Source organism: Emys orbicularis, chromosome 11 (assembly GCF_028017835.1).
Source record: "Emys orbicularis isolate rEmyOrb1 chromosome 11, rEmyOrb1.hap1, whole genome shotgun sequence".
NCBI classification, from domain to species: Eukaryota; Metazoa; Chordata; order Testudines; family Emydidae; genus Emys; species Emys orbicularis.
Window position 1 is genome coordinate 78,528,531 of NC_088693.1, and position 15,723 is coordinate 78,544,253.

Consider the following 15,723-nt stretch of genomic DNA (forward strand, 5'->3'; position numbering starts at 1 on the left):
CTCCAAACACTCCTCCCTCTCCCAGGAGTGACTGCGGCATTTCCCAGCAGCCCCCTCTGTTATCACCTTCCTGCCTTTCTAAGCCCAGCCCAGCTCCTTCCTCCCACCCTCAGCCGGGGGTGAGGACGGGACTCAGCCACCTGATTCCTCCCAGCTGTGGCCTGTTGGGTTAATTAGCCCCCTTCTCAACCTGCCTTAGCCCTTCCAGGGCCAGTGTGGGGTGAGCGCCCCCTCTCAGAACCCCACAGGAGCTTCCGAGAGCAGCAAGCCCTTCCTGTATCAGTGCGTCTTCGCTGGGAAGGAAGGAAGATGTGTCTCCGCTCGCGTTAGCTAAGATGGTGGAAACCCTAGCCAAGTTAAGGTGGTGTGTGGTTTTCACAGGATTTAGCAGGTTGAGGCAAACCCTAACGTCCCCCAGCTTGACTTAACCATGGGGAGTTTAGGGTTTCCTTCAACCTGCTAACAAACTGCCCTGTTCTCACGAGGACTTTCCGTCCTGTCAGCTAACCTGAGCGAAGGACGCCCCTTTTTCTGAGTGAAGACAAGTCCCCTGAGATGTCTCCACTGGCAGCTGTGTGGCTGGAGAGGCTGCTCTAGACCAGAGGAGGGGCCTGCAATGCTGTGCTGATACTTAGCCAACCGGGCTTGACTTCCGTCCTCTCAGCAAACTCCTTTTCCTGATCACACTGGGGCTTCGGGGCTTGGCTTAGGGTGACCAGATGTCCCGATTTTAGAGAGACAGGCCCGATATTTGGGGCTTCTTTTAATATGGGCTCCTATTACCCCCCACCCCCGTCCCGATTTTTCACACTTGCTATCTGGTCACCCTGGCTTGGCTTAGCAGTCGAGCCTTCCTCTGGAGTGCCCCAGTCGGTGGGAAAGGCTCCATGCTGGGGGTGGTGTAATTCCTGCCCGAGGGCAGGGGCGAGGAGGGTTATTATAAAGTGGTGTGTTCTCTCTGCTAGGGGCAAAACAAGCCTTCTGAGCCAGGCTGAATTTCTCCTTATACTTGCAGGTGATTAACAAAGGACTCTTCATAATTGGAGCAGCAGCAGCACTGGGTGGCAGCTACCCACTCATAAAGTGGCTCTCCCATAAGTCTGACTCCTGCGCAGAAAAGCTGTGGAGCTGGATACTTCATCTCAAGAAAATTGGAAGTGTCCCGCCGGGAACACAACTGGCATAAATGCCATGGGAGCCGCTGAGGGGACACACGGCAAAGGCCTAGGCTGTAAACTCGGAGAGGTGACTAGTGGGAGGGACACAAAGGGGGCACCAGCTAAAGGGGACGCTCTCTCCCGGGCAGCCTCCGGCCACGCTGCCTGCCTGGGACGCTCCCCGTGGTGCGGGACACAGCGGCTGCTCTCTCCCGGGCAGCTTCCAGCCACGCTGCCTGCCTGGGACGCTGCCCGGCGTGGTGTGGCACACGGGGGCTGCTCTCTATGGTGGGCTGTCTCTGGCAGGCAGTGTGGCCGGAGGCTGCCTGGGAGAGTGCAGCTTCTGCGTGCCGCACCAGGTAATGTGGCTGGAAAAGGAGGCCGGAAAAGGAGAGGCTCTGGCCCCGCCTCTTCCCTTCCGGCTCTGGCCCTGCCCCTTCATCTCTCCAGCTGCCAGCCTTGCCCCCTTCCCCAGTGTTTTGGGGAGGGTCATGTGACCCTTTGCCTCTTCCCGCCCCCCCCGGTCGCCATTGAGATCCTTCCAAGGTGCCACACATCCTAGCGTCAGGAAGTCCCCGTCAGGCAGGATGTTCCAGAATGAACCTCCACCCCTCGTCAGACTTGGACTTCAGTGCAGAGTCATGCTCACCGCAAGCCACGTGTCTCCACAGGGAGGCTGCTGGCCACTCGGATGGGACCAAACTCCCATTAGGACTTTCTGCTGAGAAAGCTCCTCCGTGGTTTTCAAACTGGCTCTTACCGGTTCTCCTGGTAATATTGAAAGGCAGTTTGCAGGCAGGCAGCTCCCTGATCGTAGATCACTGTCGCTGAAACAGTTCAGTTCTGTTTCCCTCTGGAAAGTTTTACTGCTATTGAGTTTGTTTAGGTCCAGGATTTCCCGGCACCCCCATCCCTCTGTTTGGCAGGATGAGTACTAGGATACAACTGCCTGGGTTAGCCTTGGTTCAGCAAGAACCTTGGGCATGCGGCTAACTCTAGGCAACGTGGAGAGTCCCATTGAGTTCAGTGGGATTACTCATGTGCCTAAAGTCAGGCACTGGCTGAAATGAGGCCTAAGCGCTCATGTAACACATGGGATTTTTAATCAGTAAACTCCCGTTATTTTGTCACCCTTGTCTACCCAAATAAAAGCTGTTTGGAACAAAAGATGGAACATACAAACCTTTGTGATTCAGACATGTTTTGCTGCTGGACATCTCTTCAGCTAGCCAGTGCTCAGTGCTGCCTGGCCTGTTTGCGGGGTCTCCTAGCCACTAACACACCCTGGCCGGTTGTTCCCAGCAATGGGGGTGCTTTGCACTGTTCTTGGAATCAGGAGCAGCGATTGCTCCCTGGGGTTGTCATTTGGTGCCTCAGTGCTAGCTACTAGCTATGATTGTCCAGGCCTGGGAGAGTAAAGTGCAAAACGGGGATTAGTACTGGCCCCCCACCCTGAGACTGCACCCTCTTAGTGCCTGCTGGGGGTCTGGGCGTGGGGCAGAAGGACTGAGTGTGAGGCTTCCTTCTTTCAAAATTGAAAATCGATTTTTTTTTTAAATGAAACAACTTGTCAGTAGAAAGTTCCAGGATGTGCTTGAAAAGCCTGGGCCCATTTCAGCCCCTGCCCAGCAGAAAGGGAGGCGGCGGGATAAATGGCCGGGCACTGCTTTGCGAGTAGCTCTCCCAAGAGACGGCATTGAGCTTAGTCTGGTTGGTTTGTTTCTCTGGGCTCATGATCTCTGTGGCAGGGCGTAAGGTCTCTCAGTGCCCCCTGCTGGAGCCCCAGTGCTGCTCCTGGGTGTTTGCTCCAAGCAGACTGTGGGGAGGGGCTTGGGGTGTTGTGAGTTTGATCCCCGCAAGGGGCAGCTGAACCTGGAGAGCGGGGTTGCTGCTTTGTTCATGTGCTCAGAGCAGTTTCTAGGGCTTTGGTGCTACAGGCCCAGTTCAGCAAAGCACAGCTGTAATGTCATTCAGCACGTGCTAGTCCCCCTGAAGTCAATGGGCGGTAGCCACGTATTTAAACGTACACCTCGCATCGCTGGGATGTAACAGCCTAAGCCGTGTGTAGCGTGTGGCCTGAGCCTGGGATGGGTTTCCCGGCTGCAGCCCCAGAGAGGGCGCCTGGCTGTGCCTCGGCATCACGGGAAGTTTCTCGCCAGCCGCAGCGCTCGTGGCCCACTCACTCCCTAACAGGGGCATTTGGAGCTTGCAGCAGCCAGTCTGACATCCCAGCGCAGAGGGGCAGGCTCCCGTCCCTGAGACCACATTAACTCCCGAGCTCGGCTTGTAACTGCAGCATTGGGCACACGACCCGTTCCCCCTCCGGGAGGGGTCCTGTAAGGGACCCAAAGATTCCTGCGTCGGGGGGAAGACACACACACAGCGCAGCACAGAGGTAATACCTGACGCTCCTCCAGCTCCGCTGCGCTGTGCATACCATCCGTCAGCCTTCAAACAAGGGCGGCCCCACACCCAGAGCCTGGCTCAACGCACCTGGTGTGGGCAGCCCGGCTTTGCCACAAGCACCCATTGCCAGCAGTCAGTCCCATGGTCCTCAGTTCTGCTGCCATCTGCGGGGGGCACATCCTCGCTGGCAGTGCGGGCCCAGATCACTTGACCGTCCAGGGTGCAATGTGTTGATGGGGGTATTGTGAGTATCACAGCTCTAGAGCCACAGTCAGGGGGGGGTGGTATTAGGCAGAGTCCCTTGGACCTGGCTACGCCTGCTCCACCGATGTGTGCGGGAGCTGTCTGGAGTCAGCACAGGCTGGAGAGGAGCAGGAGGCGGAAGGTACAGTAACCCCCGCGGTGCTTTCACTGGCACCTTCTCCTGCCTCTACAAGCCACTCCAGCGCATGGGCAGACGGGAGGGGGGCTAGCTCAGTAGGGGGAGGGACAGGGGACGCCCAAGTCACCTCTGACCAGGGCTTGTACTCGTATCCAGAAGAGCTGTGTGACGTGACCTGGGTTGGGCTCATCTGGCTGGATTAAACCAGTCCGCTCCCTCGAGAGGCAGCCAACAGAAGGCAATCACGCAGGCTGCGGACACACACTGCAGGCCAGCTGCCGGGTTTGATGTATTTTTATTAATAAACCAGAGTGGGGATGTGACATGATGCTACAGGCAAATTGTTCTCACACATAAAGCAAGTTCTAGATCAGGTGGGTAAACTATGGCCCGCGGGCCACATCTGTCAGACCATTTAATTTAGCCATCAGCTCCTGCCAGGGAGCAGGGTTGGGGATTTGCACCTCTCCGTGCGGCTCCCAGGAAGCAGCCGGCATGACTGCCCTCTGGCTCCTACATAGTACATGGAGGTGTGGCCAGGCGGCTCTGTGCGCTGCCCCATCCGCAGGCGCCGCCCCCACAGGCCGTGGTTCCCGGCCAATGGGAGCTTCAGGGGTGGCGTCTGTGGACAGGACGGGGCAGAGCCAAGTGGCTCTGCCTCAGGGCCGAAGGGGGGACATGCTTCCGGGAGCTGCTTGTGGTAAGCACTGCCCGGAGCCTGCACCCTTCAGCCCCCCCATGCCCCAATCCTGATCCCCCTCCTGCCCTCCAAACCCCTCAATCCCAGCCCAGAGCCCCCTCTTGTACCCCAAGTCCCTCATCCCCAGCCCTCACACCCCTCCCCCATACTGCAGCCCCCCCCTTTTTTTTAATTATTAGAATATGGAGATATACCTATCTCATAGAGCTGGAAGGGACCCCGAAAGGTCATCAACTCCAGCCCAGCAGGACCAAGTACTGATTTTGCCCCAGATTCCTAAGTGGCCCCCTCAAGGATTGAACTCACAACTCTGGGTTTAGCAGGCCACTGCTTAAACCACTGAGCTATCCCTCCTTCCCTAACCCTGATCCCCCTTCCGCCCCCCAAACCCCTCGATCCCAGCCCAGAGCCCCCCTTGTACCCCAAGCCCCGCACCCCCAGCCAGAGCCCTCACCCCCATGCTCCAACAGCCTGCCCCATCTCTGATCCCCCTCCCGCCCTCTGAACCCATTGGTCCCAGCCCAGAACACCCTCCTGCACCTCAAACCCCTCATCCCCAGCCCCCGCACCCCCCAATACCCCAACCCAGAGCCCCCTCCCACACCCTGAACTCCTCATTTCTGGCCCCACCCCAGAGACTGCACTCCCAGCTGGAGCCCTCACCCCCTCCTGCCCCCCGCCCCCCAATCTCATAAGCATTCATGGCCCGCCATACAATTTCCATACCCTGATGTGGCCCTCAGGCCAAAAAGTTTGCCCACCCCTGTTCTAGATTCATACAGACTTTTACAGGCATGACCCTCTGAAATAAGAATTAGTCATTCAATGCAGCACTTCCAGCTAGCACTGAGCACGGAGACACCCCCGGGATGTGCCTGTCGCTTTCTCCTGGGGTGCGTGTGTCCGACTGACTCACTGCGAAGGGGAGGAGGATCCTTGTGAGATGGGATGAAGTTAGCGTAGAAATCTGACTGCTGCACCGGACATATTTCACATTTGGAACAGTTGTTTCCTTGCCACTAACCCATCACTGCGAAGGCTCAGACCACAAAGCTTACGGGTGCAGCCGGGGCTGCAGACCCACTCCGAAATGCAGCAGAAAGCTGAGGGGTCAGTCACTGGCAAGAGGGCAATGATTTAGGAAGATGTGGGGCACGTCGCCGACTGCTCCCTCTTTCCAGCCACCAGCATCCACCCACCCCTATGGCCACCACCCTCCCAGTGGGTTTACAGCTCTGGAGACTGGCACGTGGCCCGACCCCAGAATGATTTTAGCACTGTCTTTCCTACAAGACCTGCAATAGTTCCCGTCACAGAGCGCAGCAAGGCTGGCCAGGGATTGGAGTGACCGCAGCCTTTGAGCGGAGAGCTTTAGACCAGAAAGAAGGTGGCCTCTGGTAAAACGCCAAGCAAAGATCAATATTGGGTGCAGGTTGAAAACTAGTAACAATGCAGGCTTGTTTCAAGCTCTAGCAGCAGCAGCGTGAGTTGAGAGAGATGGTGGGATTGTTATCCAGGAGCCCATGCTAATGCAAACTGATCATAATCCCACCCATCAAAGCTTATGCTGCGGCCCTCTCACAGCCCTATTAACACAGCTTGCAGGAGCCACGCAGAGGGAGGAGGTTGCTGGAGGTGCACAACACAGCCCACTGGACAAAGCCTGCCCTTCACTGGCAGCGTCATGGAAGAAGGGAACAGCGTACAGCAGATCTTTGCTTAGAGAATAAAATGCTGGTGCCCTTAGTTTGGTATTTCCTGGTTTAACAGCCGAGCCTTCACAGGCTGTACAGGGTAGTGCCACGTCATTCTCCATTGAATCTGGGGTTCATGACAGTGGTGGTAGCACTCTGGAAAAGGGGATTATCACCCTGGGAAGAAAAACCAGACAGGTACGTTGTTAGTGCTGCCTGGATGTACCAGAAACAGAGCCTCAGTTCACCCAGCTGGCTAAGGATCGGCTCGAGCGAACATTACAAACGGACGGAGAGACGGGCTGCTCACGTGTGGTCCTCCCCCAGTCACGGGGAGCTTTGCCCCCACAGTTTGGTGACAGGTGAGCCATCGCTCCTCTGCTGTGATGTGGACACACTGCTCCAACCCTCCAATACTCATCCTCAGGTGCAGAAGCATTTGCCCAGGTGAGAGCTTCTGGGCTGTAAAGAACCTGGTACGGCCAGGCGGCTGTCCCTCTCAGAGGCAGTGGGCAGCCAGTGGAGCGGCTATACAATTCAGTTCTGCAACTTTTAACTTTTCAGGTCCCCATACCAGCCATGTGCCGATGATTTCTGGTTAGGGCTGCATGGGCATTTCCTCCTTCCTGCCATGAGACCAACCCTGGGCATGAGTGGCAGCAGCGATGTGCCACGGGAGACATCTCCGCTAGCCAGGGGCCTCCAGATAAACCTGCTTTGGGTAAGTCTCTGGGCCCCCTGTGTCTCCCACACTGTAGAAGGGAAAGTCCACCCCATCTTGCACCCAAACCATGAGTGCCCCTCAGCATCTGTGTCTGTTCTCTCAACACCTCCAGCCTGGGGTCGTAAAGGAGCCACTGGCCCTGGTGCTGGGTTTGGGGAGGGTATAGGACACGTGAGGCCCATCGGGAATTAAAGCCTGGGAACCACTTGGCAGTGGCTTGTGCCCAGTTATTTCCCACGCCTGCACGATTGCAAGAGGGCCTGAGGCCTCCCCCCCAGAGCCCACCCGCCCCACAACTAAGAATAGACACCCGTCAGGCTGGCAGGGCTCCAACCAGCTCTGGGGAAAAGGCAGGGCAGGCGGAACAGGGCGGCTGTCTGTGGGGTGCCTCGGGGAAGGCAGAGCCAGCTCACCTCGTTCCACTTGGCCTTCAACTTCTCCTTCTCGAACCTGCTGTACTCCCTGCGGTCGAACACCTCCATCACCAGCCGCCACATCACCAGGAGCAGCAGCCCAATCAGGGCCACGCCCGCGATGGTGCCGCCCACGATTGCAGCGATGTTCGGGGGCTGCGGACACTCTGGGGATCAGAGAGAGCACGGGACAGCGTTCAGCCCTGCCGCCAGCAGCCAGGCTGGTGACATTGAACAGCGTGTGCCACATCCAGCAGGGTGTGATGAGAGCTGGCCACACACCCGGCCTGACGGGGCCTGTTGTATTGCAGCTAGCGTGGGCTGTACGCCGCCAAAACCTAGCAGCAGCCGCAGCCCCCGGCGCCAGTCAGCTGCTAGATCTGCAGGCTGATTGCTGCTACCCCACTGGCACTCTGGGGACCTGTCTGCGGCGTCCAGCCGGCAGTGCCTGACCAGCTTTCTGGGGGTTGGGGGAGGGCAATGCGGCTTGAATCCAGCGAGGAGCAGGACTCGGCAGGAAAGACAGAACGGGGAGGAAGGGAGGAGGTTTCAGAACCTGGTGGGAGGAAAGGAAGGGACCATAAAGGCCTCTCTGCACTCACCAAGGGACCCAGCGCTGGCTGTGACTGTGGGTCCCTCTGTAATAATAATAATATACAGAGATAGACCCATCTCATAGAGCTGGAAGGGACCCTGAAAAGTCATTGAGTCCAGCCCCCGCCTTCACTAGCAAGACCAAGTACTGATTTTGCCCCAGATCCCTATGGGGCCCCCTTAAGCAGGGCCAGCTCCAGGCACCAGCTTGGCAAGCAGGTGCTTGGGGCGGCCACTCCGGAGAGGGGCGGCAGGTCCAGCTATTCGGCAGACGGTCCCTCACTCCCGCTCGGAGCGAAGGACCTCCCGCCGAATTGCCGCCGCAGATCGTGATCGTGGCTTCTTTTTTGGGGGGGGGGGGCTGCTTGGGGCGGCCAAAACCCTGGAGCCAGCCCTGCCCTTAAGGATTGAACTCACAACCCTGGGTTTAGCAGGCCAATGCTCAAACCACTGAGCTATCCACTAGCCACGCTCGTCTCCAGAACATTCTCTGTCGGGGTGACAGTGTTCTTCCCCTCCTCCCATGGGGGGCGCTGCTCTGGGACGGGGCCAGGGGACTCCCCACTGGCAAGGGCGGGGCGTGTTTCTCATGGCATCTTTACTTATTTTGAATGAAGCAAAATCCCCAATACTTTCTTTCTGTTTGAAAATTCCCCTCCTGCTGCGCCTGTAGGGGGCGCTGTATCCTCTTCTGGGTTTGGCAGGCTGGCTCTGGTGCGAAATCCGCCCCGCCTTACGGAGTACAGAGAGGGGTGGGGGACAAGATTCCAGTACCTTTCTTGCCAATGACTTGAAAGGAGTACTGGTCCTCCCCATCCTCCTGTCTCATGAGGTAGGTAATCCAGCAATTCTCCGAGTCCTTCTCCCGGCACTGCCGGCCGCCTGCGAACGAATCGGGTTTGGCGATGTTCGAACACTCAGCTGAGCAGTTCTTCTGAAACGGGCCGCTCTCAAACGCATGGCACTCCACACAGGAGCTAGAAGACAGACCCAGGAGGCGCATGGCTCGGACAATAGGCTGGCTGGCAGCTCAGGGATGGGGGACCCATGTGTGCGGTGGGAAGGAATATTCCCCAGCTCCGACTGGCAGTGACCTTGGGGGCTTTGCCTTCCTCTGCAGCATGGCGTGCACGTCGCTTGCCAGGATTATCCGGGTGTAACGCATTTACCCAGCAGCTGCTTCACTAGCCAACCCAGCCTAAGAGAGCAGTGTGACCCTGCTGCGCCTTGCCCCCCATTCTCTGCCTGGGGGCTGTCACACTGTGGTCTCCTGTGGGCTGCTGGGTGCAGTGTGTGGGCGCCCGGTGGGGCTGCGAGCCAGTGACATGCGGGAGGTCAGACCGGACAACCTGCTGCTCCCTTCTGGCCTTGCGCTTGGGGCTGGTTAGCTAGTGACTCAGACACACGGGCCAGGAGGAGGCAGACTGATGGCTGGGAAGAGAAGGGGGCTAGCTGGGACTGGGGTTCCACGGACCTCAGAAGCCTCATGGGGCGCAGAGTTGCTGGGGGCACTCGCGGGCCAAGGGCAGCTGTAGAGCCAGGTTCTTGTGCCTCCACCCCACAACCGTGGGGCCGAAGTGGCCATAAGCACAAGCTTTCCAGGTTAGCACAAAAACAGCCACCTTCAATGAGAGAGGGAAACCGCACCCGCGCTGTGCCCCTGGGCTCCCAGCACCTGCTCCGGCCAGGGGAGACGAGAGCATGGGGAGCAGCCCGGCTCGGGCGCTTCTGCAGGTCACTTACATGTATCGGGCACAGGGCGAAGGACAGCCAGGGCATTCCTCACAGAACGGGGGTTGGTAGCCTGGCTTACACCGGCACGTATTGCACTGGCAGTGCCCACGGTTGCTGCACACTTTTCCCCGCGTGTTCACACAGCCGTCTGTAGACTTCTTGCACTGGCAAGCGCTGCCTTCGAAGCCATCTTTGCATTTGCACTCCCCACAGTCACAGCGCCCTCTCTCTGGGGGGCAAACAGAGATTTTAGAGCCAATACAGCTGCTCTGGGACAAATCCCATAGGCAGGTATCCGGGTGGGGCCACCAGGAGCTATGAACCTCTACAGTAACAGAAGAATCTAGGGGCCAATCGTATGAGAGTTATGGATTCCTTCACCAGCCTGGCCTTTGCCTGCCTGGATTTTCATCCTCACCTGACAGGCTCAGAACACGTCCTTTCTTCCAGATGGGCAGGGCTTAAATTTTCAGAGTATTTCCTGGAGCCCCAGAGCTTGGGGTTTCAGCCCTGCAGGAGGTGCCAGGACTTGGGGCTTCAGCTCAGTGGGGCGCACTGGCACTTGGGGCTTCTGCCCCATGGGAGGCACCAGGGCTTGGGGCTTCACCTTGGTGGGGTGCACCGGAACCTGGGGCTTTAGCTCTGTGGGTGCACCAGGGCTTGGGGCTTCTGGCCTGCGGGGTGTGCCGGGGCTCAGAGCTTCTGCTCTGTGGGGCGTTGCAGAGCTTGGGGCTTCAGCCCTGTGGGCTTGAAAATATTTATTGGAGCTCTGCTCCGGGCAGCTCAGGCTGAATTTAAATCCTGCACAAGGGACCTTTCCTTCCTGGAATCAGAAGGCTTAACCTGCAAGCGCTGATTTGCTCAGCAGGGGTTCAGCCCACCTGCATCAGAGGCAGGAAACCTTCCCAAGCAGCGTCCTGCAGGACCCCCAAGTGACATGGTCTTCCGGGTAGGGGCTCCGCACCTCCTTCCCCCCATGCAGCAGGCACATTTCTACGGCATCTCACTTAGTGAACTGGGCAGCTTGGGCTGTATCAGCATAACTACTGGACACATTGAAAGCATGCGGCTTCCTTCTCCAGTGGAGCACTCTGATACAGCTAGTCCCCGCAGGGCCACAAGGGAGGGTGGGAAGTCAGAGGGAGGAGAAAGAGACCAGACATTAACGCTCTCTCGCTAGCTTCTCACAGCACATCCCTTGTTCGAGCCCACCAAGCCCTGGGTGTTTAAGGAACGGCCTCGTGGGGAACATGTGGAGTGGAAAGAAGCGTCTGGATGATGTTCCCGTTACAAATATTAGCCTGCCCCAGGGCACGGAGCGTGCCGCCCGCACAGCCATTGCTGCACTCCCATCAGGCGATTGTGTTTGCAAAGCACGGGGAAACGGGCTGTCTCGCCTATACAGCTCCACTGGATGGCGATCCAGGGCACATGGCAGGCTAGTACGGAGGCTCTGACTGAGACTAACCCAGCTGTTTCTCTGGGATAAGGCCCGGGTCTAACTCAGGAGTTTGTCTGCTAAGAATAATGCACTGACGCGTGAGTGCACAGCGGGGGCCTGCAGCCAGTACCCCGGAGCAGGTAGCCACTGGAACAATGGCCATAGGATGGGAAGGGAAGGGGCCAAGTCAGACCACGGAGCCGTCACTCACCTTCACCGCCGCACAACTGTCCGTTATGGACCTCGCAATTCATGTTGTCGCACTCGCAGAAGGTCCCGTAGATCTGCTTGTTGGGCGTGTCGCTGGTGTGGCAGGTGCACTGCCCACACACGCAGTCCCCCAGGCCCGAGCAGATGACTGAGGCATTGTCCTTCCGACAGCTCCCTTCCAGCTCCTTGCTGGTTTTGCCTTTTGTTTCGCACTCGCAGTTCTTCCCAGTGTGGCCTGGTTTGCAGCTGGTGTGAGAGGAGAGGAACCGAGAAATCAGGGTCAGTGGCAGGCGGTATGGGATGGAAACCATTACATTGGTCAGACCATCCTCAGACCTGTCACAGCAACACAAAGAGCTTGTGCCTAGGAGCTGGTTCTCAGAGATGCTGAGCACCTGAACCCCCTTGGTTTTCCATTGTTCATCCCTATGACCACGGCACCCCGTATTCTTCACAGTGATATAATTATGATATGAGTATTGCATAATTATGATACATTTTGTGCAAGACGGGTCATGTGAGGTGTCATTGGAAAAGTTATGATTTGCTGAATATGATTATCCTGTTTCTATGCATGTATCATTTTTGTATCTAAAGTTAGGAATATTGACCATGGATCTACATTTCAATCCTGCTTACTCTGGGTGACACCCACAACTCGCCTTTCTGGTACAACAATGAAGAAGCCAGACAGTGCTGATGGCCCGTCAGCAAAGACAATGGACCCTGGAAGAACTTAACCCTCCTGTTTGAACATTCCAGACAGCCTGTAAGTAATGGCTGCTATGACTCAGCAAGGTATCATAGAATCATAGAATATCAGGGTTGGAAGGGACCTCAGGAGGTCATCTAGTCCAACCCCCTGCTCAAAGCAGGACCAATTCCCAACTAAATCATCCCAGCCAGGGCTTTGTCAAGCCGGGCCTTAAAAACCTCCAAGGAAGGAGACTCCACCACCTCCCTAGGTAACGCATTCCAATGCTTCACCACCCTCCTAGTGAAATAGTGTTTCCTAATATCCAACCTAGACCTCCCCCACTGCAACTTGAGACCATTGCTCCTTGTTCTGTCATCTGCCACCATTGAGAACAGCCGAGTTCCATCCTCTTTGGAACCCCCCTTCAGGTAGTTGAAGGCTGCTATCAAATCCCCCCTCATTCTTCTCTTCTGGAGACTAAACAATCCCAGTTCCCTCAGCCTCTCCTCATAAGTCATGCGCTCCAGACACCTAATCATTTTTGTTGCCCGCCGCTGGACTCTTTCCAATTTTTCCACATCCTTCTTGTAGTGTGGGGCCCAAAACTGGATACAGTACTCCAGATGAGGCCTCACCAATGTCGAATAAAGAGGAACGATCACGTCCCTCGATCTGCTGGCAATGCCCCTACTTATACAGCCCAAAATGCCGTTAGCCTTCTTGGCAACAAGAGCACACTGTTGACTCATATCCAGCTTCTCGTCCACTGTGACCCCTAGGTCCTTTTCTGCAGAACTGCTACCTAGCCATTCGGTCCCTAGTCTGTAGCTGTGCATGGGATTCTTCCGTCCTAAGTGCAGGACTCTGCACTTGTCCTTGTTGAACCTCATCAGGTTTCTTTTGGCCCAATCCTCTAATTTGTCTAGGTCCCTCTGTATCCGATCCCTACCCTCTAGTGTATCTACCACGCCTCCTAGTTTAGTGTCATCGGCAAATGCAAGGGCATGTGACCAGGCCACATGACTCTGAACTCCATCTTGGGATGTCAGTGTTTTTCCACAAACTGAATTTAGGACAAAGGGTTCCCGCCATATGCTAAAGCTTTATAAGACAGGGACTGACATCATCTGTTGTTCTTCACTCCCCACACAAGAACACTCCTGGAAATACCTGAGGAACAAAGACTGAACTGGGGGAAGTGCTGGGCCCAGGCTAAAGGGATTTCTAGCCTGAGTATGAAACACCTGGGGATTCCAAGCTGCAAAGCAAACGCAGCTTGTGCCTTAAGAGTCTGCCAACCTTGTATCATCAGCCAGGGTGAGAATTTGCTAATTCATATCCAATCTTTCTAGTATTTTAGGCTTAGTTTGTGTTTTTGTTTATTTGCTAGGTAATCGGCTTTGATCTGTTTGCTATCCCTTGTCCACTGCAGGACATCCTGACAGGCGGAACTTGGCCCATTAACTTTGTCCTGTCACTGTGACATTCACCAGTCATTGAAAATAAAACCAACCTGCTGAAAGTTCTTGTGGGAAGAAAAGAAATGGGCACATTAGATTGACTGAAGTAAGTGTCTGTGCCTCGCACTTTGTGGATTTCATGGTCCCTGTGCACAAAGACTGTCCCAGCATTGCCACGAATGCCAGTACAGCCATCAGCTGGCCTGGTGCTTGGAAAGCTGCCCATTCCCAGTGATCCCCAAGCTCCTGATGAGCCCTTGGACCCCCGGTTCTGTGGCCTGGTGTTACTGGGATCATTTACCTGCACGTGCCACACACGATATTGCCGTTCCCGTTGCAGGCAGTGGAGCTCTGTTGCTCATCACAGTCACATTTGCACCGGCTGAACAGTTCCACAGTGAGTGTGTCTGTGAAGCCCAGGGGCCGGATGGTAAAGGACTGGTTTTGGATGCACTCCTTTGCTGTAACTTTCACTTGGAAAGTAATCTGGAAGGAGGTGAAGGAGCCAGGTTATGGGACTGTTTTCTAGGAAAGCATCATGGTCAAGGTGCTCAGGCTACCAGCCCTAGCCTAAATTTGCCTCTGTCCTGAAATGTCCCCTCCAGGAGACAGGTAATTTCTGGAATCGGGTCTGCGGGGTCCCTTTTCAAATCTCTCACTAGAACACAGCAGAGATGGTCAAACATTGGAACTTCCGTCCTATGGAAAATGCTTCTATTTCAACATTTGTTTTTGTCCTGAATCAGGAAAAAAGTCAAAATATCAACCCCCCACCCTACACACACACACACACACACACACACACACACACACACACACACACACACACACACACACACACACACACACACACAAATTAGAAGTTCAAAGAAAAAAACGTTAGGTCCAGAAGGGTTGAAACACTTTGTGTCAGATCAGTTTGACATTAAATAGTGTCCACTAAGCCACCATGTTGTATTGCAGGTGTCTCATGACCCCATTCTCCTCTATGGGCCAGGCTCCTGGTTTGGACTACATTTCCCATGATACACTGCTGTCATGGGATTCCCATAATGCACCATATTAAGTGGCAAGGCCACGGTACATGGTAGGAGATAAAGTCTAGCCAGAGAATCCAGTTCATAGGGGACAATGGAGGCACGAGGCACCCAAACTACAACTCCATGATGCACTCCATGAAACAGCTCATGTAGACACAGATTAGTGTCTAACTGACCCGAAATGAAACATTTTGGTTGGATTCAACAAACTGAAATTTTTGGTTCAGGTCAATCCAACCCAAAACAAAGTATTTAGTTTCAGTTTTTCCCAGTTGGAAACAAACAAACAAAAAATCTGTAAAAATCAACGTTTTCCAATGGAAACATGTTGATTTGGCAGAAACGACATTTTCCATCAAACGAACATTTGGCTGGAGAATTCCCAGCCAGCTCTGACAGATCGCACTAGGAAGGCAGTCCTTCCTCAACTGCTATTCAGTGCCCAAGCCTGGGAGGGATTCAGGATTTGCAGGAGATGTTTCTGTTTTGCCAAAATTTTTTGCAGAAAAGAAAAGAAGTCCCCATTTTCTGATTCTCCCTCCTGCTGTGACAGGTAACCTCAACCTTAACTTCACCTGACCATGGAGATGGGGCAGGGAATTGGGTTCTGCTATGAAAAGAACATACAGGATCCTGTGTTCACTTTGAGCTCTAGAACGTTAGTATTGCTCTGGATCTTTCTGTGAGAAACTAAGGTGACAGAAAGGACTGAGCCAGGGCTCTCCTACCTGGTCATGGATCTTGACATCACCACATTCCCCTCTTGCGCCATCCAGGGTGGGTTTTTTGCCATGGCAGAAAGAATCGTATGTGATTTTCAAAAAGTCCGGCAAGGTACCATGGTCCAGGATGACTCTGGAGGACAAATTCTGTGAGAAAAACAAGAAAGAAAATGACACAGAAATATGTCAGCATCACAAAGAGGGGATCAAATCTGAGAACCGCCTCAGAATAAACACTCCTTGAGGATGGCTCGCCTGTGACACAGTGTATTACACCTCCTGCTTTTCCTTTGGGTGTAATTGTAATCAGTTCAATACAAGGTATGACTGAGAGGGAGGACTAGTAAAT

At 55.1% G+C, this 15,723-nt stretch overlaps 2 protein-coding genes across 3 annotated transcripts in view; one reads left to right on the forward strand and one right to left on the reverse strand.

The window, feature by feature from the left end:
• KMO (kynurenine 3-monooxygenase) overlaps nucleotides 1-1,186 on the forward strand; it is a 42,384-nt gene extending 41,198 nt beyond the window's left edge. The window contains exon 15 of the mRNA XM_065413611.1: nucleotides 1,016-1,186. Within this exon, the coding sequence (XP_065269683.1) occupies nucleotides 1,016-1,186 (171 nt within the window). The remainder of the gene's footprint in view (nucleotides 1-1,015) is intronic.
• A 4,778-nt stretch (nucleotides 1,187-5,964) lies between these two features.
• The window catches only part of ITGB2 (integrin subunit beta 2), a 48,576-nt gene continuing 38,817 nt past the window's right edge, over nucleotides 5,965-15,723 (reverse strand). For both annotated transcript variants that reach the window (XM_065412980.1, XM_065412979.1), the window contains exons 10-16: nucleotides 15,381-15,521; nucleotides 13,914-14,098; nucleotides 11,457-11,701; nucleotides 9,814-10,033; nucleotides 8,845-9,047; nucleotides 7,477-7,643; nucleotides 5,965-6,516 (exon numbers count right to left, since the gene is read on the reverse strand). In XM_065412980.1, the coding sequence (XP_065269052.1) occupies nucleotides 6,451-6,516; nucleotides 7,477-7,643; nucleotides 8,845-9,047; nucleotides 9,814-10,033; nucleotides 11,457-11,701; nucleotides 13,914-14,098; nucleotides 15,381-15,521 (1,227 nt within the window). In that variant the 3' untranslated portion in view covers nucleotides 5,965-6,450. The remainder of the gene's footprint in view (nucleotides 6,517-7,476; nucleotides 7,644-8,844; nucleotides 9,048-9,813; nucleotides 10,034-11,456; nucleotides 11,702-13,913; nucleotides 14,099-15,380; nucleotides 15,522-15,723) is intronic.